The 25,519-nt window shown below is 42.1% G+C and overlaps 1 protein-coding gene across 1 annotated transcript in view; it reads right to left on the reverse strand.

Annotated features, from left to right (window-relative positions):
- Positions 1-16,527: 16,527 nt before the first annotated feature.
- RRP1B (ribosomal RNA processing 1B) overlaps positions 16,528-25,519 on the reverse strand; it is a 36,874-nt gene continuing 27,882 nt past the window's right edge. Inside the window, exons 14-16 of the mRNA XM_007064435.4 lie at positions 23,623-23,769; positions 22,197-22,263; positions 16,528-19,926 (exon numbers count right to left, since the gene is read on the reverse strand). Of these exons, the coding sequence (XP_007064497.3) occupies positions 19,739-19,926; positions 22,197-22,263; positions 23,623-23,769 (402 nt within the window). The 3' untranslated portion in view covers positions 16,528-19,738. The remainder of the gene's footprint in view (positions 19,927-22,196; positions 22,264-23,622; positions 23,770-25,519) is intronic.

Here is a 25,519-nt window from a genome sequence, read left to right on the forward strand (position 1 = left end):
CTGCTAAGAATCTGGCTCCAAGTTTTTTATATTAGCTGAATTAAGGATTGAATCCTATTGTGCTTAGATCTACTATCAAAACTGTGGAAAAATAACTTTTCCCTATTATTTTTTTAACGAATTGCTTTTAGTTTATTCACTGTACAATGCCTTGCCATTGTTATTTATGTAAAATGGTAACTGTACGTGGCCATTAACTGACAGGTACATTTTTCTAAGGCTTTGTTTACATTGGCAAGTGAAAGACAAAACTTTTGTCCTTCAGAGGTGTTAAAGAAACATGACCACCCCTTCCCCCAAAAGACAAAAGTTTTGTCGACACAAGTGCTGGTGTGAACAGCACTTTGTCTCCTGCCGACAACACTAACACCGCTCTTTGGGGGTGGAAGTTTTTTGTCGGCAAGAGAACTCCTGCCGACAAACAGCAGCTACACTGCACGGCTTTTAGCGGCATGGCTGTAAAGGCACAGCCGTGTTGCTAAAAGCTTCATAGTGTAGACATAGCCTAACAGTGAACAAAATCCCTGCTGTTCAGAGCCACAACCAGCTACAGTGCAATGTAATACAATGCAATACAGTGTGGCGTGTGGTAATGATAGTTTCATGAGAAAGCTATGTTTTCAGTGGGCTGGGGGTTTTTTAGGCACTTTGCTGGGTTTTTTTTTTTTTTAATCCTGTTGTTTTCTGTAATTTACGTCCATATACATCTTGCTACATAACTTGTATTACTTAACCCTGAAAAGAGTTGGGAGAGAGTTTATATGAGAGATACTGTACTAAATACATTTGTATTCTCATGTATGCTATGAGCTGGAAAAGAGCAAGCCCCTTTGCAGGCAGTAAGAATAGAACTCCTAGTCATAAACTGTATCTCTCAGCAGTTTGCCCTGTATGTGTGTCTTGCATCACATGCTATCGTCTTGCAGTCACGAGTCACTTACTTCAGTTCCCATTGCTCTGGGATATAAGCTTGGTGAAGCCATGTCTCTACTTATTTTATTCCCGGTGGAAATGTGCACACAAAGCAGTAGAAACTCAGGCCACTGCTGTGATTTAAACGGAACAGATTTGCATTTGAGTTAGAACTCCAGGGGGTGGATGGTAAGCTGAGTAATATTGCATCTATTTTCAGTCTTGTTACCTGGGTGATAGTAATTGTTTTGTTGTTCTTTTCCTACAGTGCTGGAGAAAATATCCCCTCTACTTGAAGTGAATGGAATTTAGATTTTTAAAAATTCAGTAGCTTCCCCAAAATTTTAATATAACTGTGTACAATAGAACTGATTAGCAAAATGCCAAATATTCAATATAAGATAAAATCTTGGAGTTACAAGGATGACTGTTTTGTCTCACATTGCACTTCCTCTAACTAGGGATGTAAATGTCTTTTAAAAAGATAACTGTATAAACTATTAAAATTATATCATTTAACCGGTTATCCGATTAAAGGGAGAGGGGCCCCAGGTACCTACTTTGTCCCAGTGTGACCTCCGCAGACACACCGTGCCACCCCAGCAACAGTAGCTTCCCTTCACTGACCAGCGTGCTGTCCGCCTCCACAACTGAACCCCTTCTAGAGGCACAGGGGGAGGCCAGGGACTACTTTATCCCCCGACAGGACCCACAGCCCCTGCCCATGCCCCCCTGGCCTAAACGCGTTCCCCCCTTCCCAATTGGCCACCGCCCACAAAGCCCCTAGTGCAGCCTGGAGCGCAGCGGGGCTGGCCAGCTTGTGCAGCCCGGGGCTGCTGGAGCCGGCGCTGCCCAGGGCTGGAGAACCGATTCAAGACCTGCACACGGGGTTAACGGTTAGGGGGGGTTAATGATAAGACCAATACTTACTGGTTAACCGTTTAATATTTTACATTTCTACCTCTAACTTGCATTTGGTTTGCCTGTGTAATAATGCAACCTTTACGATATCACAACTCTTCTTTTACTGACTAGCTGTGGCTGTATGCTTGTTTAGCTTTGAAGGATTCCTGCCCTTCCCTATCTACTTAAAAAATACATTTCTAGGGTGAAATCAATTGATTTAAATGAGGCCACGATTTCACCCCTACTATCTTGTTTTGGTCCCAAATGTAACAGTCAGAGCTGTGAACGGTTTCAGAAGGATCCTAGGCTTGAATAAACTAACAGATTTATTTGGGAAGATAAGGTTGGTGGAAAAGTAAACCATCGCTTTGATACCTGCTAGCATCCTCAGACAACCCCTCCCACCGCCCCTTCAAGTAAATTGCAAATTCACATGAACTGTCAAATCCAGGCCCAGATCATCATAAGTATATGTCTTTCCATTCTGAAGTCATGCTGTACCAAATCCCACTCTGGGGAGCTAACTGCAAGCATTTGGGAGAGCCCAGAAGTTCAGTGGGTGCCATAAGCTGTATATAAAGCCCCAAAATAATCTATACCATGTTTCCATTATTATTCCTACTTGTGCAAGGTGACAAACTGTAAGAAGATGGAAGGAGACCCTGTTAGTACTGCCCCTAGTTTAATTAGAAAATCCAAACTGTCAAAAGGGAATAGATGGATGCAGTGTTGTTGTAGTCATGTCGGTCCCAGGATATTAGAGAGACAAGGGGGCAGGGAGAGTGAGGTAATATCTTTTATTGCACCAACTGCTGTTGGTGAGAGACACGCTTTCAAGCAACTTGGGCCTGAAGAAGAGCTCTGTGTAGCTCAAAAGCTTGGCTCGCTCACCAACAAAAGATGGTCCAATAAAAGATATTACCTCGCTCACCTTGTCTCTCTGAAAGGCAATAGAGGCAGTCAAGTGACTTAAAATGATTCTGTTCTGGGGATTTAGAGGAACAGGTAAATGACATCTCATGGTCATACCCTCGAAAGTCAGAGATGCAAAAATTGCAGTTCCATTTTCTTTTTCCCTGAAAAAGTATTTGCTCTCTGATATCAGTAAACAACCTGAAAAATTCAGAGGCAGCCCCAAGAAGTTCTAGTAGCAATGAAAGGGATGGAATGAAAAACCAGAGAAATGTGGACATTAAAATAAAATAGAATAGAATTATAACTTGTTTGAGTGCAACAGAATCTGGATTTGGATAATCTAAAGAGAGAAATCATGATTTTGACAAATTTTATTATCAAAGGTGGGATCCATGAAGGGACTCAGAGTGCAACACTCAGCGTCGTGGTGCCTAACTTTTAAAAAATCACAAGAACAACACTGAGATCCACCAAGCTGAGTTAGGTGTCTAAGATCCATATACAATGAACAGGGAGACATAGGTGCCTAAGAATGGGATCCACAAAAGCCAGCACTCTAGGCAGGGAGCTCCCTAAGCCAGATAATGGGAGATTTTGACCTGAGGGCTGAGTGCGAAACCCTGTACCCCTCTCGGAGTCTAAGGCCAGGCTGCAGGGACATGTGAATCTTTGTTTAGCGATCCACAAATGGGAACCTGCTGCCTGGAGTCAGGCAGCTTAGGTGCTGAAGGTGTTTCTGGAGGGAGGGAATTTGGCACCAGCCTTGCTCCACACACAATGGCTGAAGGAGCAGTACAGCCACCAAAGCTCTAACTAGTTGCTTACATAGCTTACATAGCCCCCATTACCTGCTATATGTTAATGAAAAAAAAGACGTTAAAATTAGGCCCTGGGAGGTGGAGTTTTGCTCATCATGCACTGCTGGAAAGGGTAAGATCTGCATAATCTTGAAAACTGCCTCTTGTTTGCATTCCTTGAACGTCACAGCTGTGCTGAGGAGTTACAGCCAACACATAACATCTCCCTTGGCTGATCTTAGACAGAAGCTAGAATGCTATCCAGCTGGGGAAAGCGATATCCAGCCCAAATGTGCACACACACGGTCAGAGGACTAAGGGACTAAAACTGAAAAATCCCATGATGGCTGGAGTTCAAGATCCAGTTAATGCATAATCAGAGACAGCTCATCCCAAGCTGCAGCTACACTAGGATTTTGGGGCAGAACATTTTCCACGGGGTGTATCTCCACTAGTGGAGACTGGAGCATATTCAGGGCTTGGGAAGGCTCAGACATTTTTTCCAATTTTTTCTGACCCAATGGAAATTGGTCGAACTGCACCCTCAGCCATTAGTATTCTGAAAAATCCTAGATTGGGCAGCACTTCTTTGGCAACATATTAAAAAAAAAATGAGGAGGTACCAGTAGGATTCCACAGGGGAAGGATCTCGTATCTGCAACTGGGAGGGCAGGAAATGTTTAGAAGAGTGATATGTTTGAATCATAGAAATATGGGGCTAGAAGGGACCTTGAGAGGTCATCAAGTAAAGCCCCCTGCCCTGAGGCAGGACCAAGTAAACCTCCAGACCATCCCTGACAGGTGTTTGTCCAACCTGTTCTTAAAAACCTTCAGTGATGGGATTTCAGAGCCTCCCTTGGAAGCCTATTCTAGAGTTTAACAATCCCTGTAGTTAGAAAGGTTTTCCTAATATCTAACCTAAATCTCCCTTGCTGTAGATTAAGCCCATTACTTCTTGTCCTACCTTCAGTGAACATGGAGAACAACTGATCACAGCCCCCTTTGTAACAACCTTTAACGTATTTGAAGACTGTTATCCAGTCTCCCCTCAGCCTTTTCTCAAGACTAAACATGCCTAGTTTTTTTTAACCTTTCCTCATAGGTCAGGTTTTCTAAACTTGTCATTTTTGGTGCTGTCCTCTGGACTCTGCAATTTGTCACTATCTTTCCTAATGTGTGGCATCCAGGACTGGACACAATACTCTTAGAGGAGGCCTCACCAGTGTCGAGTAAAATGGGACAATCACCAATTGTGTCTTACATAGGATACTCCTGTTAATACAACCCAGAATGACAGTAGCCTTTTTTGCAATTGCATCACTTTGACAACTCTCATTCAATTTGTGATCCACTATAACCTCCAGATCCTGTTCAGCAGTTCTTCCAGCTCTCCAGTTATTCCCCATTTTGTAGTTGTGTGTTTGATTTTTTCCTTCCCAAGTGAAGTACTTTGCACTTATTATTACTGAATTTCATCTTGATGATTTCAGACCAATTCTTCAATTTATCAAGGTCATTTTGAATTTTAATCCTCTCCTCTAACATGCTTGCAACCCCCTCAGATTGGTGTCATCTGCATACTCTCTACTTCATTGTCCAAGTATATTAATGGGGTCTGGCTAATTCGCTCTGTATCCATTTTCTGTGGCTTTCGCTGCCTTATTCATGGTTCCATAGCACAGCCATTGGGAAATGTTCATTGTAGAAAGCAGACTTGAGATGCAAGTGCTTAAAGTAATTTTTGTTTACTTTTTACTATGAGCAAATTTCACCCATGTGAATGAGCCCATAACAAGCCCTTCCACATCCCTGAAACCTCATGACAGGAGGGGCAGGATCGACAGAGGAGGTCTCAGTGTTAGATCCAAATTGGGTGACACAGAGAAGCCATAAGGGAAAATGCCCTATGATTTTGCTTACAGATCCAGTCACCAAGAACCCTTATGCAAGAGGCACAGAGGGGCAGCTGGTGCTAATGCTTGTGAATAGTGGCTGTGGAGTCATGGTCTTCCAGCCCTGTGGCTGGCCTGTGATTTGGGAGGAATAAATTCCATCCCCCTCCCACAAACACACATACAAAGGCCAAGTAATGGGATTGTGTGTGAAGAAAGGTTGGATTTTATTCTAACTAAGCAGATGCAGTAGAATTCTAGGGACAGTACTGTGAATACCAGGCACAGATTTTGTTAATGAGTTTTGCAACTGTCCTAAGGCATGTTTAGGAATGACACCTGCATCATAGTCACACCCTAAAAAGTCTGCGGGCTGGTCTACACTGGGAACTTACAGCTCACTCCCTCGGGAGTGTGAAAAATCCACCCTGCTGTAAGAAGTAGCTGGGCCGACCTAATCCCTGGTATAGACAGCACTAGGTCGACAGAAAATTCTTCTGTTGACCTGGCTACTGCCTCTCAGGGAGGTGGATTAACTACAGCCACAGGAGAACCCCTCCCATTGCTAAGGTGAGTATCTACATTGAAGTGCTGCAGCTGTAACGCTATAGTGTTTTAGGTGTCGACATAGCCTCAGGCAATGCTATTGGTCTGCCAAGAAGCATGTTTGATGGAAGCGATATATACGTGAAGGAGCATTTATCTAGTATTGACAATTCCTTTTCAGTGGAGGAGGAGGTTGTTTGGCATCATTCATACAGTATATCCTTCTCCATGTAGCTTTTGTATTCATTTAACTTGTTTAATGATAAACATTGAGCACTGAGATAACAATTGGTTGCCCTTGTGATAAACATTGGTTGCCCTTGTGAAATCTCAGAGTTGCCTAATCTTTTTGCCATGGACCACCTGTTTGGTTCTTTTTACAGAGAAAGTGGAGCAATCTACTGGTTTTTCTAATGCAGGGGTAGGCAACCTACGGCATGCATGCCAAAAGCGGCACATGAGCTGATTTTCAGTGGCACTCACACTGCCCGGGTCCTGGCCACCGGTCGGGGGGGGGGGGGGGGGGGCTCTGCATTTTAATTTAATTTTAAATGAAGCTTCTTAAACATTTTAAAAACTGTATTTACTTTACATACAACAATAGTTTAGTTATATATTATAGACTTATAGAAAGAGAATGTTAAAATGTATTCCTGGCACACGAAACCTTAAATTAGAGTGAATAAATGAAGACTCGGCACACCACTTCTGAAAGGCTGCTGACCCCTGTTCTAATGCAAGGCTCAGCAAAGGGAGGGATTTCATAGGAAATCACAGAATGATTTGTGTTCCTTAAAAAAGAATAAACATTTCGGGTGGGATCTACAAAAGTACTTAGGCACCTAAACCCTAGACTTAGATGCCCAAGTCCCTGTTTCAGGCATCTAATTCCCAGTTTTGGCTCAACTATGATCCACAAAACTTCTGCTGACCCTATAGGTGCCTGCTTTTTGCTGTAAAGGTTTCCTGACTACATTCCTGACTATGTGCATGTGCACTGCAGCCTCACTCTGTGTGTCCAGATGCCTCGCTCTTACCTAAGCCCCAGAGTGATCCATGAACTGGGGAAGACAGGCATTCGGCTGCTTAAGTCACCTGCAGGGAACAATCAGGCATGCTCAGAGGCCGCTTACTATATTGGGTCCAATTCAAAATCTGGCAGATGGAGGAGGAGGTGCCTACCTTATGACTTTAAGCCCAGTGGTTGGAGCACTTGCCCGGAATTTGGGAGACCCGGGTTCAATTCCCCCCTCTCTGCCAGAGGGGAAGAAAAGATTTGAGGAGGAGGCGGCGGTGGCTGTGTAGTTTCCATGGAACGTTTCAATTTGGCTGAATCAGCATTGTCTGATGGAGAACTGTTCCCCTCAGAAAATTTTTGTCCAGCTCTGCAAAAAAAAGTTCAGAAAGGAAGCCACGCAGGAAATTCTTTCACACAGTTACAAAATACTAACTTCAGGCAAATCTTATTTTTATTATTTGATATGCACATCTGAAAAAACATCTTACTAAACTGACCATTCAGCTCATGAACTGCATAATTATACCAGGCTGTGTTTTGGGTGGCATTTTCAAGTGCTCAGCGTTGGCTTAACTCTGCTGCCACTGGAGTAAGTGGGAACATTTTTTCACACAACACTGAACTAGACTCTGGAACTCACTGCCACAGGAAGTAGTTGAGACCAAGAACGTTGCAAGATTCAAAAAGTCATGGAACTTCTATGGACAACAAGAATAAATAGAGTAATAACAAAAAATTTGGAAGAGATATAAACCTCATATTTCAAGTCTTAAGCCACTCTCTGACTAATGGGTGAGACCTAATGTGGGGGACAGATTATTCCACATCTGCCTACTGTGGGATTTTTACATTTTCCTCTGAAACAGCCAGTACTAGCCACTTTTGGAGGAAGGATCCGTTTTGCCAGACTTCAGAGGAAGCAGAGTTAGGCCAACACTGGGCACTTGAAAATTCCACCCTTCCAATTTAATGTTATATCTGCTGGATTTTTGGAGGGCAGATGGTATTTACTATACAGAGACAATGTCATCTTGAAATCCAGGTAAAAGTAGTTTCAGGTAATATACCCCTCAAAACTCCCCTGCCAAGTTATGTGTTTTTACAATCACATTTAAAGTACTTTTCTCCCTTGCTACTATGTGAAAGACCCTCAAAAAACAAAATAAACTATTGTATGTGGGAAACCACACCCTAAATTTTCTAAAGTCACTAGAGATTTCGGGTGTTTTCATTTTTGGGGGCCCAAATTCAGGCCCCTTATAAAGGGAGCTGATTTTCAGAGGATGTGAACTCAGCACTTTCTCAAAATCAGATTCCTTTAAGGTGTCACAAGTTGGGCACCTAAAAATTACTTTTAAAAATCTGGGCCACCCATGACTATACACCAAGTGCTGTCAAATATACCAACTGAAGACAGACACATTCCTTCTCTAATCTTTCAGTTTTAGTCATCTTGAAATAAAAAAATTCAGACAGACGTGCTGGGTTTTTAATCCAAAAGAAAATATCAAAGAATAAAAAAGGTCACACATGGTAAACAGAAGGTACAATGAAGATACAGCATAAAAACAAGTGGAAGTTTGTGTATTCTTAATTAGGAAGAGAGTGTCCTTAAAGAATGCTAATTTCTTAATCCAATTTAAGCTTTATCGCATGTGATTAAGGTAGCTTTGCATTCCAAAATCGGACCCATGAATTTGCTTTTAAAGCTAGTGACTTTTTCTATGCCTCAACCCCACCAGATTTTCATAAAATCACCTTCCAAGCAATGGTGTATTAAACATTTTCCCCCAGGTCATAGCAATGGCAATCCTAGCAGCTAACACCCACCTTGGCAAAGATGGAGGAGTACTTGTCAACACCTAACAAAGCTAAATACAAAGAGTTTCATTTAAAATTAAATTGCAATGTTTCTCCAGAAAAACAAACCTCTCTCTTTTTTTGGAGAATTCAACCATATATGATTCAGGAACTCAATTGTTCACAATCTCTCCTATCTAAGTAATGGATGGAAAAGCCTGCCCTATATCATCTGTTTAGAGTGAGGTAAGAGAAAAAATAATTTGATATTAAGTAATCCTCTAATTTAGAAAAAGACTTTTTGCACATACCTGAAAACCAAATGCTAAGCTTATTAGTGTTAGCAGCATAGAAATCTCTTTGCCAGATCTCTATGCAAACACAGCTATTAAGTTTAGTTCAGCACTTAATAAACTGTAAATGTTAGTCTGTGGCCAAACTAACCTTATAATGTACCCTATCTCATCTGTCTTGGAAGATAACCAGCTTCACACTTGGTGAGCACTTGGATGGAAGCAGCTTGATTTTTAAGTTGTCTCTAGCTTAGTAACGTTTCCTTGACTGATTAGTTGCTTTGTAGAAGAACTATTCTATAGGAAGATCTTAGTCAGATAGCCACCTCCCATTCCTGGCTACTGGTGTTTGCTGCATTCTTCTTCCAGAGATGAGACAACAAAGAGAGAAAAAGCCCGTAGTCAAGATATAAAGAAATGAATAGGAAATAAAGATAAATTCTTAATAGCGTATTGGACAATTTGCAGCAATGTACATTAGAAGTGAGCCTGTATACTTTAGTCCCATATTCTTATTTTTTCTTGGTCATAAGATATAAGTATAGCTCAGTGTGTGCCAGTGAAGAAGTCTTACACTAGTTGGTGGCTGTCGGAAGTGCAGATTGAAAACCTAACGGTGTTCTTTTGTTTTTGCCAAATACTGTACAATCTATTCCAGGTGCCTAAAACAATGACACTTAGGGGAGACGACTGCAAGAAGGATGTATGCAGCTGTTTAGTACAACTAGAGATCCATATCTGTTCTTTAAAAGGCACATAGTCAACCTCAATTTTTTGAAAACTAAATTTTCTATTTTCCTGATATAAAAATCCTGTAACTAGTATGTCCTGAAATTTAAAAAAAAATGTCTTAAAGAATCTTTTTCCACTCTTCTACTTATAAGAAATAGGGTCTGTTCTGCAAGTTAATGGACTATATAGGGAAACAATGAAAATTACTATGCACAAAGTGCTGTCAAATGCACAAAGTAATCAAACGTCTTTCCCTTTTACTCCACCACTAACTTCCTTCAGTTTTACTAATCTTAGGGGTTACTTGCAACAACAGTAAGTTAAAAAGTTTTCAGACAAGTTATTTTTAGAGTTGGCATCCTTTTAACTTTCATGTGTCAAACGTTTGATGTTAATTCCTACAAAGGAGAACAGGGTCCTCTGAAATATCCTTGCTGGTTACCGGAAGGTCCAGGAATCTTTCAAGTTCTGTTACCTGAATTCCATTAACCATGAAACCCAAGTCTTCAGTCAGTGCAGTGGCTATGTAGGCCTGATACCAGTACACTATTATCAAATAAATATGCTCTAGGGACAGATAACAGGGGCACCGTAATTCTGGGAACAGAACTCTCAGTTACCATTTGCATCCTCTGTTCAAAATAGCAGATGTCAGAGTTATTTTAGCATTATTTTTAAGTAAGGCTACATTTTAGTCATGGGTATTTTTAGTAAAAGTCATGGACAGTAAACAAAAATTCACAGCCTGTGACCTGTCCATGACTTTTACCGTGTACCCCTGATTAAAACTGGGGGGGGAGGGGGGAAGGGGGCAGGATGGACTGCCCAGGGGTGCCGCAGGTGGCCCGAGACTATCTCAGCAGTGACTGGTGCGACTGGGGCAGGGGCATGGGTCACTGCAGAAGTCATGGAAAGTCACAGAATTCGGGACCTCCGTGACAAACTCGCAGCCTCATTATTAAGTAATGAAATCCAGGACAGCTGTCATAAGATTCCAATCTTAACTGCAAAAATATTAAAAATAGTTACGCTGTCACTTGAAAAATATATTTACATTTTAAAGAGGAAAACTACACTGAGTGGTTGGCTTAATAATGGAAGTTGACATTAAAGACAAATAGTTTGGGACTTGGACTTGTCCACCAAAGGTGTGTTCCAACTTCCATCCAAGGCAACGGTAAATGGGAGTTAGCTAAATCCAAAGTTAGGGAAGACTTCTATACTAAGACCCATGGAAATCCAGGAATTCAGCTCTCATTCACGTATGTATTGTTTTAAGTGTTTTTCCTTTAGTCATCTTTACATGATTTCCCCCTTGTGATGGTCAGATTAGAGTGGGCATCATTTATGTGCACTTTTGAGAAGCTTTCTATATTTTCTACAGGAAAGGAGTGTGGGTCCTGTGGTTCAAATTCCAGCGCTGCCACAGATTACCTGTTTGACCTTGGGCAAGTCAGCAAATTTATCAATGCCTCAGATCCCCAGTGGGGATAATACACTTGCCTACCATCATCAGGTATTGTGAAGATAAATGTCACACACTCAGAAACCTCATTGTTAGGGGCTATAGGAGTACCAATCTAGCTAGCTATTTAGGCTGCAGTCCACTTGAGTGGATTCAGTAGTGGAATTTAAGAAAGGGGCTGGGATCGACAACAAATTCTGATAACCACTGAAGATGTTCACCAGTCACGGCAAGCTTCTCCGCACGGCAGAGCCGGAAGCCTGAGCAGGAGAGACCCAACAGCAAAAGGATAGTTCAAGTTCTAAACCAAGTCATGCCTTCGTCTCTGCTGGTCCTCTGCGGAGCATTAACAAACCAAACCCACAAGCATAGCAGATTATATGTGATTTTATCTTCTCACTGCATGCTCATAATTACTGTTACTCAAATGGAATCTTATTCAAACATTGCCAAAATAGATCCCGCCCAAGACACTTATTAAAGTCTGAAGAAATGTATTTTTTAATCTTTCACATTACAAGAGGTCCAGTGCCTGTAAGAGATTTTATTTGGAAAGAAATCACTCTTTCTGGGTTCTTTAGGATATTTATTTTACATTCCTCCCAGAGCCTGTTGCTGTGGGTGGACAGATCATATTTTCGTAACTGAATAATTAGATTTCCAGTATCTTTTAGATACTGAAGGTTTAGTTCTTCAGTCAGGAAAATGTGACCTGACAGTGTTTTAGATGCATGCATATAGCATAGTTCTTGGAATTCTTAGTACTTATGTGATCATTGTAATTGAATACATTATGTTTTCCTGCTGGAGAATATACAGAGAGCCGTCACAGTGCGCAACTCTACCCACTTGGGCACCTGAGTGAGGCATAGGGATTATAGCTTTGAGGTATACCTCCTCCCCCAACACTTCCTCAGCTTGGAATTTTAGGGTATATCTACACTACAAAATTAGGTTGATTTTATAGAAGTTGATCTTTAGAAAGCAATTTTATACAGTCGATTGTGTATGTCCCCTCTAAGTGCAGTTGGTTGGCAGAGTGCATCCTCAATACCATGGCTAGCATTGACTCATGGAATGGTGCACTTTGGGTAGCTATCCAACAGTCTCCGTTACCCATTGGAATTCTGGGTTAAGATCCCATTGCTTAATGGGGCAAAAACATTGTCGTGGGTGGTTTTGGGGACATGTCGGTCTCACCTCCCTCCCTCCTTGAAAGCAATGGCAAACACTCGTTTCACACCTTTTTTCCTGGGTTACCTGTGCAGACGCCATAGCATGGCAAGCATGGAGCCCGCTCAGGTCAGCGCTGCTGTTGTGAGCATTGTAAACACCTTGTGCATTATCCTGCAGTATGTGCAGAACCTGGCTAGAAGATGCCAGCACAAGGACGACTGTGAGGAAGACATGGACACAGATGTTCCTGAAAACAGAGGATGTGGCAATTGGGACATCATGGCGGCAGTGGGGCAAGCTGATACACTGGAACGCCGATTCTGGGCCCGGCAAACAAGCACAGACTGGTGGCGCAGACTATCCCATCCCATAGCGTTACGGGTATGGGATGATTCCCAGTGGCTGCAAAACTTTTGAATGTGTAAGGCCACTTTCCTGGAACTCTGAGAGTTGTTTTCCCCCTCCCTGAAGCGCAGGAATACCAAGATGAGACCTGCCCTGACAGTTGAGAAGTGAGTGGTGATAGCCCTGTGGAAGCTTGCAATACCTTACTGCTACTGGTCAGTTGGGAATCAATTTGGAGTGGTCAAATCTACCATGGGGCTGCTGTGATCCAAGTAGCCAAGGCAATCAGTGACCTTCTACTATTAAGGGTAGTGACTCTGGGAAATGTGCAGGTCATAGTGGATGGCTTTGCTGCAATGGGGTTCCCTAACTGTGGTGGGGCGATAGATGGAACGCATATCCCTATCTTGGCACCAGACCACCTTGCCAACCAGTATGTAAACCGCAAGGGGTACTTCTCAATGGTGCTGCAAACACTGGTGGATTGCAAGGGATGTTTCACCGACATCAGTGTGGGATGGCTGGGAATGGTGCATGACGCTCGCATCTTTAGGAACTCTGGGCTGTTCGAACAGCTGCAAGAAGGGACTTACTTCCCAGACCAGAAAATTACCGTTGGGGATGTTGAAATGTCAAGTTATCTTTGGGGACCCAGCCTACCCCTTGATCCCATGGCTCATGAAGCTATACACAGGCAGCCTGGACAGTGGTAAGGAACAGTTCAACTACAGGCTGAGCAAGGGCAGAATGGTGGTAGAATGTGCCTTTGGACGTTTAAAAGCTTGCTGGCGCTGTTTGCTGACTAGGTTAGACCTCAGTGCAACCAATATTTCCATTGTTATTGCTGCTTGCTGTGTGCTCCATAATATCTGAGAGAGTAAAGGGGAGACATTTATGGCAGGGTGGGAGGTTGAGGCAAATCGCCTGGTGGCCAATTTTGAACAGCCAGACACCAGGGGGATGAGAAGAGCACAGCTAGGCATGCTGCACATCAGAGAGGCTTTGAAAAACAGTTTCATGACTGGCCAGGCTACGGTGTGACAGTTGTGTTTTTTTCTCCTTGATGCAAAACCGCCCCCTTTGTTGAATTTACTTCCCTGTAAGCTAATCCACCTCCCCCCTCTGACCACAGCTGGCAAAGGAAATAAAGTCCCTATTGTTTTGAATCCATGCATTCTTTATTTTTTAAAAAGGAAGATCACTGACAAGGTAGCTCAGGTGGGGTGGGGGGAGGGAAGGACAAGGCCACATTGTTTATTGTAACCATACTACAAATCAAAGCTGTTTGAATTACAGCTTTCTGTTGCTTGGGTCATCCTCTGGAGTGGAGTGGCTGGGTGCCCAGAGCCTCCCCCCGTGTTGTTTGGCGTCTGGGTGAGGAGGATATGAAACTTGGAAAGGAGGGCAGGCGGTTATACAATGGATGCAGCAGCGGTCCGTGCTCGTTGCCTTTCCTGCAGCTCCACCAGATGCCTGATCATGTCCCTTTGCTCCCGCATTAACCTCAGCATCTCCTCCTGCTTGTTCTGATCACGCTCACTGAATGCTTTCCTGGCCTCTGCCACCAAATGTCTCCATGCATTCAGCTGTGCCCTATCAGTGCGGGAGGACTGCATGAGCTCGGAAAACATGTCATTGCGAGTGTTTTTTTCACCTTCTAATCTGCGATAACCTCAGGGACGGAGTTGATACTGGGAGCACAGAAACATTTTCACCTGCAGGGGGGATAAAAATGGAGAGTAAATTTTAAGATACATTTCTGAGAACAAAAGGGAGACTCTTTCACAGTGAATCAAGCAATTCACAGCAGACAGCACATGTGCTTTAGGTACAAGGTCACATTTTGCCTTTTATATTGAGCGCCTGCCGGTATGGTGACATCACACATAGCTGGACAACAGAATTCGGTTTCCAGGCAGCCATGGTAAGCCAAAGGATACATGGGGTTAGCTTCTTCCGCCTTCATAACATGTGGGAATGGTTTCAAACGGCCGTGCCCTCTTTCCCATAGCAAGCAATGCCGGTTGGATCTGCCATTTAAAAGGAAGGGCTGCGGTTTTGGAGTGGATGTGCAGTGCACCCTTCCTCCACCACATGGCTATTCTCTGGGATGATCCATTTTAACCAAGTGCAAACAGCCCAGCATGAACGGGGTCATTTTACTGTTCCCTTACAAAAATTCCCGTTTCAACCAGGTGACCATGAATGATATCACTCTCCTGAGGCAGACACAGAAAGATAAAGACAATGTTGCTTGAATGCAACCAAAACCCAGGACCATTCACTGCCAGGCTTTGTGCTGCAATGATTCTGGACTACTTGCTACTGGCTTGATGTGGTAAAGTGTCCTACCATGGAGGACGAAATAAGGCAGCCCTCCCCAGAAACCTTCTGCAAAGGCTTTCAGAGTACCTCCAGGAGAGCTTCATGGAGATGTCCCTGGAGGATTCCCGCTCCATCCCCAGACACGTTAACAGACTTTTCCAGTAGCTGTACTGGCCACTAATGCATCCCAATTCTTCAGGGCAAATCAAACATTAAACACTATTGTTTTTAACCCCTGTAGTGCAGTTACAAATGTGCACTCACCAGAGGTGCCTTCTCTGCCTTCAGGGTCTGGGAACCCGCCGTGGGAGGGTATTGGCTCCAGAGTGATGAAAAGGTCCTGGCTGCCGGGGAGAATGGAATCTCTGCTTGCCTGGTTCGCATTGTCCTCCTCCTCATCCACAAAATCCTCCTCCGTGTTGCGCGAGACTCCCCACTTGCAGGTGTCCATGGACAGTGGTGGGGTAGTGGTAGGATTCCCCCCCTAGAATGGCATGCAGTTGATCATAAAAGCGGCATGTATGGGGCTCTGACCCGGAGCAACCATTTGCCTCCTTTGTCTTTTGGTAGGCTTGCCTGAGCTCCTTGACTTTGATGCGGCACTGCTGTGTGTCCCTGGTGTAGCTTCTCTCCACCATGCCCTGTGTGATTTTGGCATACATATTAGCATTTCTTCTTTTTGATCAGAGTTCTGCCTGCACAGATTCTTTTCCCCATACAGCAATCAGATCCAGTGTCTCCCATTCGCTCCATGCTGGAGCTGCATGGTCACCTGTGCTGCTGAGCTTGCCATGCTGACCAAACAGGAAATGAAATTCAAAAAATTCAAAAAGTTCGAGGGGCTTTTCCAGCGTACCTGGCTAGTGCATCGGAATTGAAAGTGCTGCCCAGAGTGGTCACATTGGAGCACTCTGGGATAGCTCCCAGAGGCCAATACTGTCGAATTGCACAATGCTGCATGTGCACTTCCCCAAATTCGACTTAAGGTTGTCGATTTTAGCGCTACTCCCCTTGTGATGGTGGAGGAGTACAGCAGTCGATTTTAAGAACCCTTTAGGTCGATGGAACGGGATTGGTTGTGTAGCCGCATCGCTTATAAAGTCGACCTAATGCAGCTAAATTCAACCTAACCTTGTAGTGTAGACCAGGGCTAAATTGCCACGTAGTTATGGTATTTATCTTATTTTGTTTCTTTTAAGGAGTCTTTATTCTTCTGTTGACATCTACTCAATGGTTCCTATTACAATGGCCATGTGGACACGCATGTTCAGCCACTAACCTCTTTAATTCCAATATGCATATGATACCTCCTCAGTTCTGGGTATTACCAAAAAAAAAAAAAAAAAAAGGGAAACAGACCAAAAAAAACCAACCAAACAAACAAAAATCACTGCAAGATACAAAATCCACAGAAAAGACAGTTTTATTGGACTTGACTAAAAGATCCAATGTTTAACCATCCATATTTATATTAACAGTGCAGTTGCAGATGTACACAAAGTAATGCAACAAACATATTTCCTGCCTGCAATAAAAGTTATGTTCAGGAAACAAGAGAATAAAAGGAACGAGAGTGCACAAAGCTTTAAGCTTTGATAAAAAATAAAAGCTTTTACAGACAGATATTTTAAATACAATTTTAAACAGGTTTTCCTCGAGGATTCGTTCTGTGCTTTTGAGTTCATCTAAAACTATAAAGAATTACAAACCATCAGAAAAATTTGACAAGTACAAAGTTGACCAGATTTATAAAAAAATGGAGAGAGATCCCCATTACGAAATATTGTCTTTTTAATCCTAACCACATTAACTCCACCCTTCTGTTTATTTCAACGCTGAATATGGTTGGCAGCTGCAGATTTGGAATAAAATTATTAAGTGATATCAACCTGATTAGAACCCACTTTTAAAAAAAATCCATTTCTTTGTACTACAATTGTGTTTGCACAGTGGGTATCCCAGATGTTGCATTAATTTCTCCTTTTATTTATCTTCAAATGTTTATTGGAATTTCCATTACTGAAATGTTCTGGGTAATTTAATCAATTTAATCTAGAAATTGCGATGACAGTTTTTTGGGTTTTCTTAAAAGCTTGTCCTTAATGAAATTCCAGGCACCACTGAAGAAAATGAAATACATACTACACATGCATATTTACAAGACATTCCACCAATATAATGGTACAGACACAGTATGCATAAATCCATGAACCCCAATGAACAATCATATCACTACAATATTCATTAAACGGTGACTGCCATTTTTACCCACACCATTTAGCATCTGTGGGCGATAGTACATTTGGACAAGCACTGGGTCACAGGATCCAGAACCAGTAAAGAGGGATGAGATAATTTAAAGATGCTTGCAGAAAGATTTTTAAAAAAATGGACATTTTGTTTCAACTTCTGATCACCAGTGTCTCTACATACACCAGGTTCAACCCACTGATTGTGTTGCATCTACATCCTTGGAGGAATACTGAATCTCAAACATAATGCATTGAAGTCCATGCACATACAAATGCTATTATGCATATTCCACAAGAGACTTCTTACCCACAGTACAAGGTAAACAGCACAACATATTATTGATTAGTCCTTGTTAACTCCTACTCACCACTGTCTTCTCAGAATAAGTCATTTTCTTCGATACAATGAGAATTTCTCATATTTATAAATTAATAATGTACCAAACCGTAAATATTAATATTGTTGTCAGATGTATGCTCCTTAGTTCTTTATTGAGCAGCCAGATCAATAACAAAAAATACAGCCCACTGAAATTCAGTCCTTCATTTTGACTGAGTAGTAACATTCAAACAGCACGACTAAATGATTTTCTAAAACTCTCATGTCAGTACCACAAGCCATGGACTGGCATTAATTTAGCGTAATAGCAAGAGCCATTTAACACTGAGCACCATCAATTTACAATTATACAACATTTTGGAGAAATTGTAAATGAACTGGTTTCTCAGAAGGTACAGTTTCATTCTAGTAGCTGTTGGAACTATTTGGCAGAGGACAGCAGGTACCAAATACTGGTCAAAAGATATGGATCTATCTATCTTTCTAGATAGATGTTACATATTTACTCCGTTGGCTGAAGTAAACATCTGAGTTTTGATATGACAAGATAATGATATAGGCTTTCTGTGCCTATGGATTCCCAGAAGTAACAGAGGGAAATTAAATGAATAGTTGTGTCCTGACACTCCATTGTGCTTTAAGACTGAAGTCCAAAGCAAAGGTCTGGTTCAAATCTTTTTCTATAAGCAGGTCTTTCAGAAAAGACCTACTGCACCAGATTATAGAATAGTTCCCCCCTGCCCCATCATAATTTGTCAGAATAAATTAATGGTCTGTTACAGAAGTTTCTCTCATTCTTGACTGAAGTCATAAGAGTAAGAAACAAAATTAAAACAAAAGTCAAATCATAGGATAATCATAGAATACCTGAATATTCCATGCAGAATAAAACATACCAAAAAAAAAAAAAAATCCTGTAGAAATAATGCTTCTGGTTCTACCTTAAAGAAAAAACTATGAGCTGCTTGGGCTATAAAGCTCTACCTTGTTTTTAAAGGCACCAAGGTTTTCAGAGAGATGCGTATTCTAAACAAAGATGCACTATTCTGATCTCACTTGCTTTAATATGGTATAAACTTCATTCAGTGAATGAAAGTCTGACCTCTGCTCAAAATGTAGTGACGCCAATTGATAGAGGAGGAAACAAAGACTGTTTTGAAACTTTTGCAATCTCTTTGGGAAAGAAGACAGAACTGAACATTAAAATACAAGAGACTTCTCAAATATGATAGCATTATTGCAGTTGTAGTAGGTAAAAGGAAGAATGTGGAAAAGCCAACTCTGCCACCACAAGTGATAGTGAAGTACAAGTCAGATTTGGCACTTGTTTTACAGATATTCAGGTGGTTTGCATATAAGCAGCTGACTGGCCAATCAATGTCAGGGGTTTGTAGATGAAATGATCATCTGAACAGCTACTTTATTTCTAATCCATGGAAAAAAGTTTGGTGCCATGAGGAAGGCTACTGAAAGTGAAGTGGTCCATTAAAACAGAGACACTAGGTTTCAATCGTCAGAAGTCGATTAAACAGCTCATTAGTAGAAAAAGGCTAAACCAGAATGCCAGTGATCAGAATGACATACGAGGCAATAGTCAGGAGCAAATCTGTAAATACACTGACAGCTGACTAGTAGGTTTAAACATCCACATTTTCTTTTTAACATCCTGACCTGCTGAAGACAGTCAAGCAGCTTGAAGAGCAAGTTTTCTTAATCAGTCTCGAAGTATTGACCTTAACATTCTTTAACTAGCAAATCTCTTGAGAATGTCATGGGGAGAGACCACACCTTTTGGAAACCTGGGCAGAGTTTCATTTTAATCCCTTTTCTGTAACAGGTGGAACAAGGTACTTCACAAGGTACAGCTGAAAATGTGGTAAAATCAGCCGTATCCCAGGTCATAATCAGAACTTTTTATATACACTTCAGAGCAATTTAAAAAAATAGAGAAGTCCAAAATACCTCCAGAGAAAGTTCTAGTTTCCTGAAATGTCATGTACAAAAGTAGGCCACTCCAAGTTGGCTTAAAAGAAGTCCATAGCAGTTGGTCTCTTCTTAGCTGGTGTTACAAATGATTTCTTCATCTGGGGCTCTCCTGTGGGTGTACCAGGTGACTTCAGCACCCCATGGGGAGGCTTTTGTTCAGGGTTGAAAGCCACCCGGGAGGCTCCTTCTGGGCTCACTAAGATACTTTTGTCTGTCTTTTTAAATTCTGTCAAATAAAAGTTAAAGGACAAAGCTATTAGAGAGCCAGACATTGAGAGATTGGGGCAGCTCCCCAGTTCCCTGATTACCTTGGTACCCATTTGGGTGCCAGAGCAATCTGCCATTAATGCACGAGATCCAGGCTGTTAGCAAAAATCAAAAACCTAAAGATTTGCGGGGAGGGGATACGGAAGAGGTCAGCCTGAATATCCAGCTCCTGATGGTGCCTTATCACTCTCTCTTTAGGTTGTGCTACCACCTCCAGCTGTAACCCACGGACTGACTGGTGGTACCCAGAGAGAACTGGCTGGCCATGTGGTGCAGCTCTCCTTGTTACCAGATCCTCTATCGTGTTAAAAGCCAGCTAAATACTTCCCTCCTATTCCTGCAGCTGCCAGTTATTCCACGATCGTAAGTGGGAGGCAAGGTACCCAAAAACACTCTCTTTGTAAAGAGGCAATTCAGACTGAGAGCCCTTGATTTAGGTTTCCTAACAAAATTTACATCTTCCCATTGAAAGGAAGGAAAGGAACAAGGACACTATTCATACTGTTTAAATCCCATGGTCCTAGCGTTTGATGACCATTGCTGGCAGCAGGGTTTAAGCATCTTAATTCTCCTCACAAAGATGGTTTATGAGCACAAAAACACACACACACACACACACACCCCCCACGGGAAAATATACAGTCTGTTACTCCAGTGCTGAAATAATAAGATGTGATCTGCATCTTAGAGAGGGACAAAAAGGTAAGAAAATGGATACCTTGCCTCATTACATTAGAAATCAATTTCAATTTTATACACATCAATATGTCCCCAAGAAAAGCATGGACATGTAACAGTCTGTGTGTGGGGATACTTATTTGTTAATATCATAGTCAGCAGAGGCAGCCAAAGTAAAACTGGAATTTTGCCGTAACAATGGTGATTCCCCTCCCGTGGAGCATGGGCCATCAGTGTTTCACAGATGTTTCTGCTGGGAGGCAGAATGAAGCAGTGGGGAATTTGAAGAAGAGGAGTTTCACAGAATCACAGAAACTAAGACTGGACAGGACTTTAATAGGTCATCTAGTCCAATCCTTCCTCAATGCAGGGGATTAAGTATTACCTAGACCATCCCTGACAGGTGTTCGTCATTGGAGGTTTTTAAGAACAGGTTTGACAGATTTCACAACCTCCCTAGGTAATTTGTTCCAGTGCTTAAACTACCCTTACTGTTAAGAAATGGTTCCTAAATGTTTAACCTAAATCTCTCCTGCTGCAATGTAAGCCCATTACTTCTTGTCCTGACCTCAGTGGATCAGGAGAACAATTTATCAACCTTCTCTTTAAAACAACTTTTATGAACTTGAACACTTATCATATCCCCCCGTCTTCTCTATTCCAAACTAAACAGACCCAATTTTTTCAATCTTTCCTCATAGCTCATGTTTTCTAGACCTTTCATCATTTTTTGTTGCTCTTCTCTAGACTTTCTCCAATTTGTCCACATCTTTCCTGAACCGTGGAGTCCAAAACTGGACACAGTACTCCAGTTGAGGTCTTCTCAGTGCTGAGTAGAGTGGAAGAATTACTTGTCATGTCTTGCTTACAACACTCCTGCTAATACATCCCAGAATGATCTTTATTTTTTTCTGCAACAGTGTTACAGTGATGACTTATATTTAGTTTGTGATCCAATATAACCCCCAGATCCCTTTCTGCAGTACTCCCTCCTAAGCAATTTCCCATTTTGTATTTGTGCAATTGATTACTCCTCCCTAAGTGGACTACTTTGCATTTGATCCTTTTTGAATTTCATCCTTCTTCTCAAGTTTATCAATTTGAATTCTAACCCTGCCCTCCAAAGCACTTGCAACTTCTCCCAGTCTGCAAACTTTATACGTGTGCTCTCTATGCTATTATCCAAATAATTTATAAGGATATTGAATAGAACCGGACACAGGACAGATCCATGCGGGACCCCACTTGATATGCCCGTCCAGCTTGACTGTGAACCATTGATAACTACTCTTTAAGAATGGTTTTCCAACCAGTTGTCCACCCACCTTATAGTAGGTTCGTGTATATATTTCCTTAATTTATGAGATCATATACAGCATCAAAAACAATACCAAAATTGTGACAAAAAGACAAACTCCAGAAGCAGCATCCGACAGGTTCCACATCCACCTCTACATACTGTTTGTGTAGATCTCACCTCCCCCCGCTTTCATCCTTGCCCCACTGCACCTCAAAAGACATGGTGAAGGTATGCAGACACATTAAACTCACCTGCAGTCATGTTCTTATTCAATCCAAAGGTGACTTTTTTGGAGCTGGAACACTGCAGCATGCTTAACTACAGAATAAAAAGAAGATGGCAAATAAAGGTTGATTTGAGGCAACATTACGTTCCGTTTCCCTGCTGAAACTCTTGAGGAGTCCCAGTTTCTTCCCCTGTTGTAGATACCCTCCCCACCTTAAAGGCCTAGGCACAGCAGTTTTTGCTTAGCAGCTACCATCGTAATGGACAAGAACGAATGATATTTCTTAAAGCTGACTAGATAGCCTGCCAAGAATTGAGAAGATTGTCTTTCCTCCCAGGTGTTAAGTACACTGGCCTCACAGCACTCTTAGCCCACTGAGTTATGAGGGTGTTACAAAGCATAATTTGAACAGGGTTTAGAAAGAGTGAGAGAAAGTTTAAGAGGCTTATATGGAAACAAGTAGGCTGTTTCAGAAGGCCTCTTCTGTTACAAGCCTCCATGAAAAGAAAGAACTGCAAAGCTTAGAGCCCATCTGTAATTATTGTTCTTTTATTATTCTCAAAATAATGTAAACACTCAAAACTGCTCTTTCCACAAGAGGGATTTCTTTTAAACAATGAAAGATGTCACCATCCCAGTTTGTCAGCCTTAGAAAATATGCCTGAATCAGTTTACACTACTCAAGTGGTTTGTTAGGTAATATTTTTATTATTATTTTAAAACTGCCTATTTTACAGGTGTTGAGAAGATTAGTGCAGTTTATTAGGGGAGACTGAAGTGGTGGCAGAGCTTGGTTAGACATAGACAGAGGCTTCACTTTCCACCTTACTCCCTGAAGAGGAAGACAACCGCCCGCAAGAGCAACCCAGACAGAAGATGTTGCAACTGTGGGGATGATCATTGTGATCAACTCAGATGGCAGATAATCCAGCCATGTACAAGCAACAAGTTAAATAAAATTACTTTTGAAGAGTTTAAACTGCTCACACTGACAGCTTTGCTTGTGTGTGTAAAAAGTGTGTGTGTGTGCGCGCGTGTATAAAACTTTTTGAATGGACAATTAAAAACCCCACGGCAATCACAACTCTATCTGCTGAGGCGCTCCAGGCCAGTTTTCATCGAGGTTAGGGTTCCCAAACTTTTACCAAGTATGAACAGTGCTGAGAATTTGCCAGGAGCCTCAGGGCTGCATCTAGTTTGCACAGGATGGAGCAGACAACAGCTGCCCTTCCACAGTCACAGATGTTTCCCATGGAGACTATAGGTCCCAGCAAAACTAGATTGAGACACTGGTGTGATCCAGATGGAGTATCACAGGCTGGGACCCACATCTGGGCAAGCTGCCCTCTGTTTTTGTAGATGCAGGTGGCTGTGAGCCACATCTTGGAGTTCCATGAGCCATACTTAAGGCAACCCCCCAATTTTGGCAGACCAAATCAGGGTCATTTTACCTGCATGGAGGCTCTGGTTGAAGAGAGGCTGCCTTTGGCTTTCCTGAAGAACACTGGCTTTGGTAAAGTTGTTTTTTCAAATTTCATGAAGTCATTCCCTGTCTTTGCCTTCTTTTTCTTTAATGGAGTGAGAGTGCCACCAATCTCCTAAGAGGAGGGGAAAAATAAAACAAAAAAGTTTACTCAGTGTGAGAAAAAGAGCAGCAGCTAACTGAGAAATAGAGGATGCTAGGGTTAGTGCTAGCCATTTGCCAGTGGTGGCCATAGCTAAACAATGGAAACTCGTCATGAATGAATGTTAGTTTGCAGTCACCTGATAGCCCCCTGGTTAACATTTGCCCCCATTACAAAAATGCCTCACAAGTTTGCATGATTGGAAATCTCTGTTCAAGAAAGGTCAGTGCTGGAATAGCAAGACTGCTGAATGGGAAAAGGAGGTGCAGTGATGGAGTTCTGGAAGGTGAAGGGAATTTGTAAGACATGTGCCTGCTCTGTCAGGGTCCAGATAGTGGCATCATTTTCAGGAGCACAAGGTTCCCCTACTCCCGTCTATGTCCATCTGGGAGCTCTGAAGCTTTCCCCTTTCCCTCTGCCCCACTAGGGTCAAGGATTGCTTTTGGGTCCGTTTAACTCTACTCCTTTAGCTGGATGGACAGAGGAGTGGACAGGATGCTACTGAGAGATACAAAGCATGCTTTCCTCTCTAGGGACTGAATATGCTAACATCTTAGCCTGGGGACCCAGAAAGCTACCAGGAACGAAACCAAAAGTCTCTTGTAGAGCACTGGCCACCGAGTGGCTGCCCTCTCCTCATAATCTAAACTAGCATTTTTCAGTTTGTCTATTTAAAAAATATATAAATAAATAAAAGGAGGGGGAGATCAGAGGGGTCCCTTTTCAACACAATCTGAATCTCATGATCACCAATGGGACCAGAACTAATAAAATTATGCTCCACTTTAAACAATGCAGAAGTCTTAGCTTCCCAATTTCAACAGGCAAACTGGGAAGCAATTCTGAACATTTCTGGTTTTGCCCTTTTCTATTCTTTTATGATGTATAGAGTTGCTTCTTCCCATTCTCAAAATTTTTCATGCTTGGGAAACCAAGAATCAAAACATCTCCAACTCCTCTCTGCTGGAGGCAGGGCAATTTGCAGTTCAGGATACAGCTTTGTGGGACATCATTCTTCAGGTGTAGCTAAGCTCCTCCATCAAAGACAGAGAAATGAGAACCTGAGATTACACAATTTAAAACAAAAGATTTAAAAAAAGAGGAATCCATCTTTATACATCATAAAGGAGTGAAGCAGTATTTAGTTATGCACCAGAGACAGGTTTAAAGATTCAATATCTTGCAAACTCTCCAATGGCAGAAATGTGAGATTTGCAATTTGGAAATGCCAATTTCCAATACTATCATGAAGCACTCATTCTCTGAACACATAGCCCTTTAAAAAAATGATCACAGTATTATGTATAAAAAGCGCTGGAAACTTTCTAACAGTATCATATGTATGAGTTATTAGTCCTCCAAGGACCATACCATTAGGCGTCGTCTATACACAAATTCGCACAGGTTTAACTAAAGATGTGTTTTAGAATAAAAAAAAAATCAGGGTTGGAAGGGACCTCAGGAGGTCATCTAGTCCAACCCCCTGCTCAAAACAGGACCGATCCTCAACTAAATCATCCCAGCCAGGGCTTTCTCAAGCCTGACCTTAAAAACCTCAAAAGGAAGGAGATTCCACCACCTCCCTAGGTAACCCATTCCAGTGCTTCACCACCTTCCTCGTGAGAAAGGTTTTCCTAATATCCAACCTAAACCTCCCCCACTGCAACTTGAGACCATTACTCCTTGTTCTGTCATCTGCTACCACTGACAACAGTCTAGATCC

Source organism: Chelonia mydas, chromosome 1, assembly GCF_015237465.2.
Source record: "Chelonia mydas isolate rCheMyd1 chromosome 1, rCheMyd1.pri.v2, whole genome shotgun sequence".
NCBI lineage: Eukaryota > Metazoa > Chordata > Testudines > Cheloniidae > Chelonia > Chelonia mydas.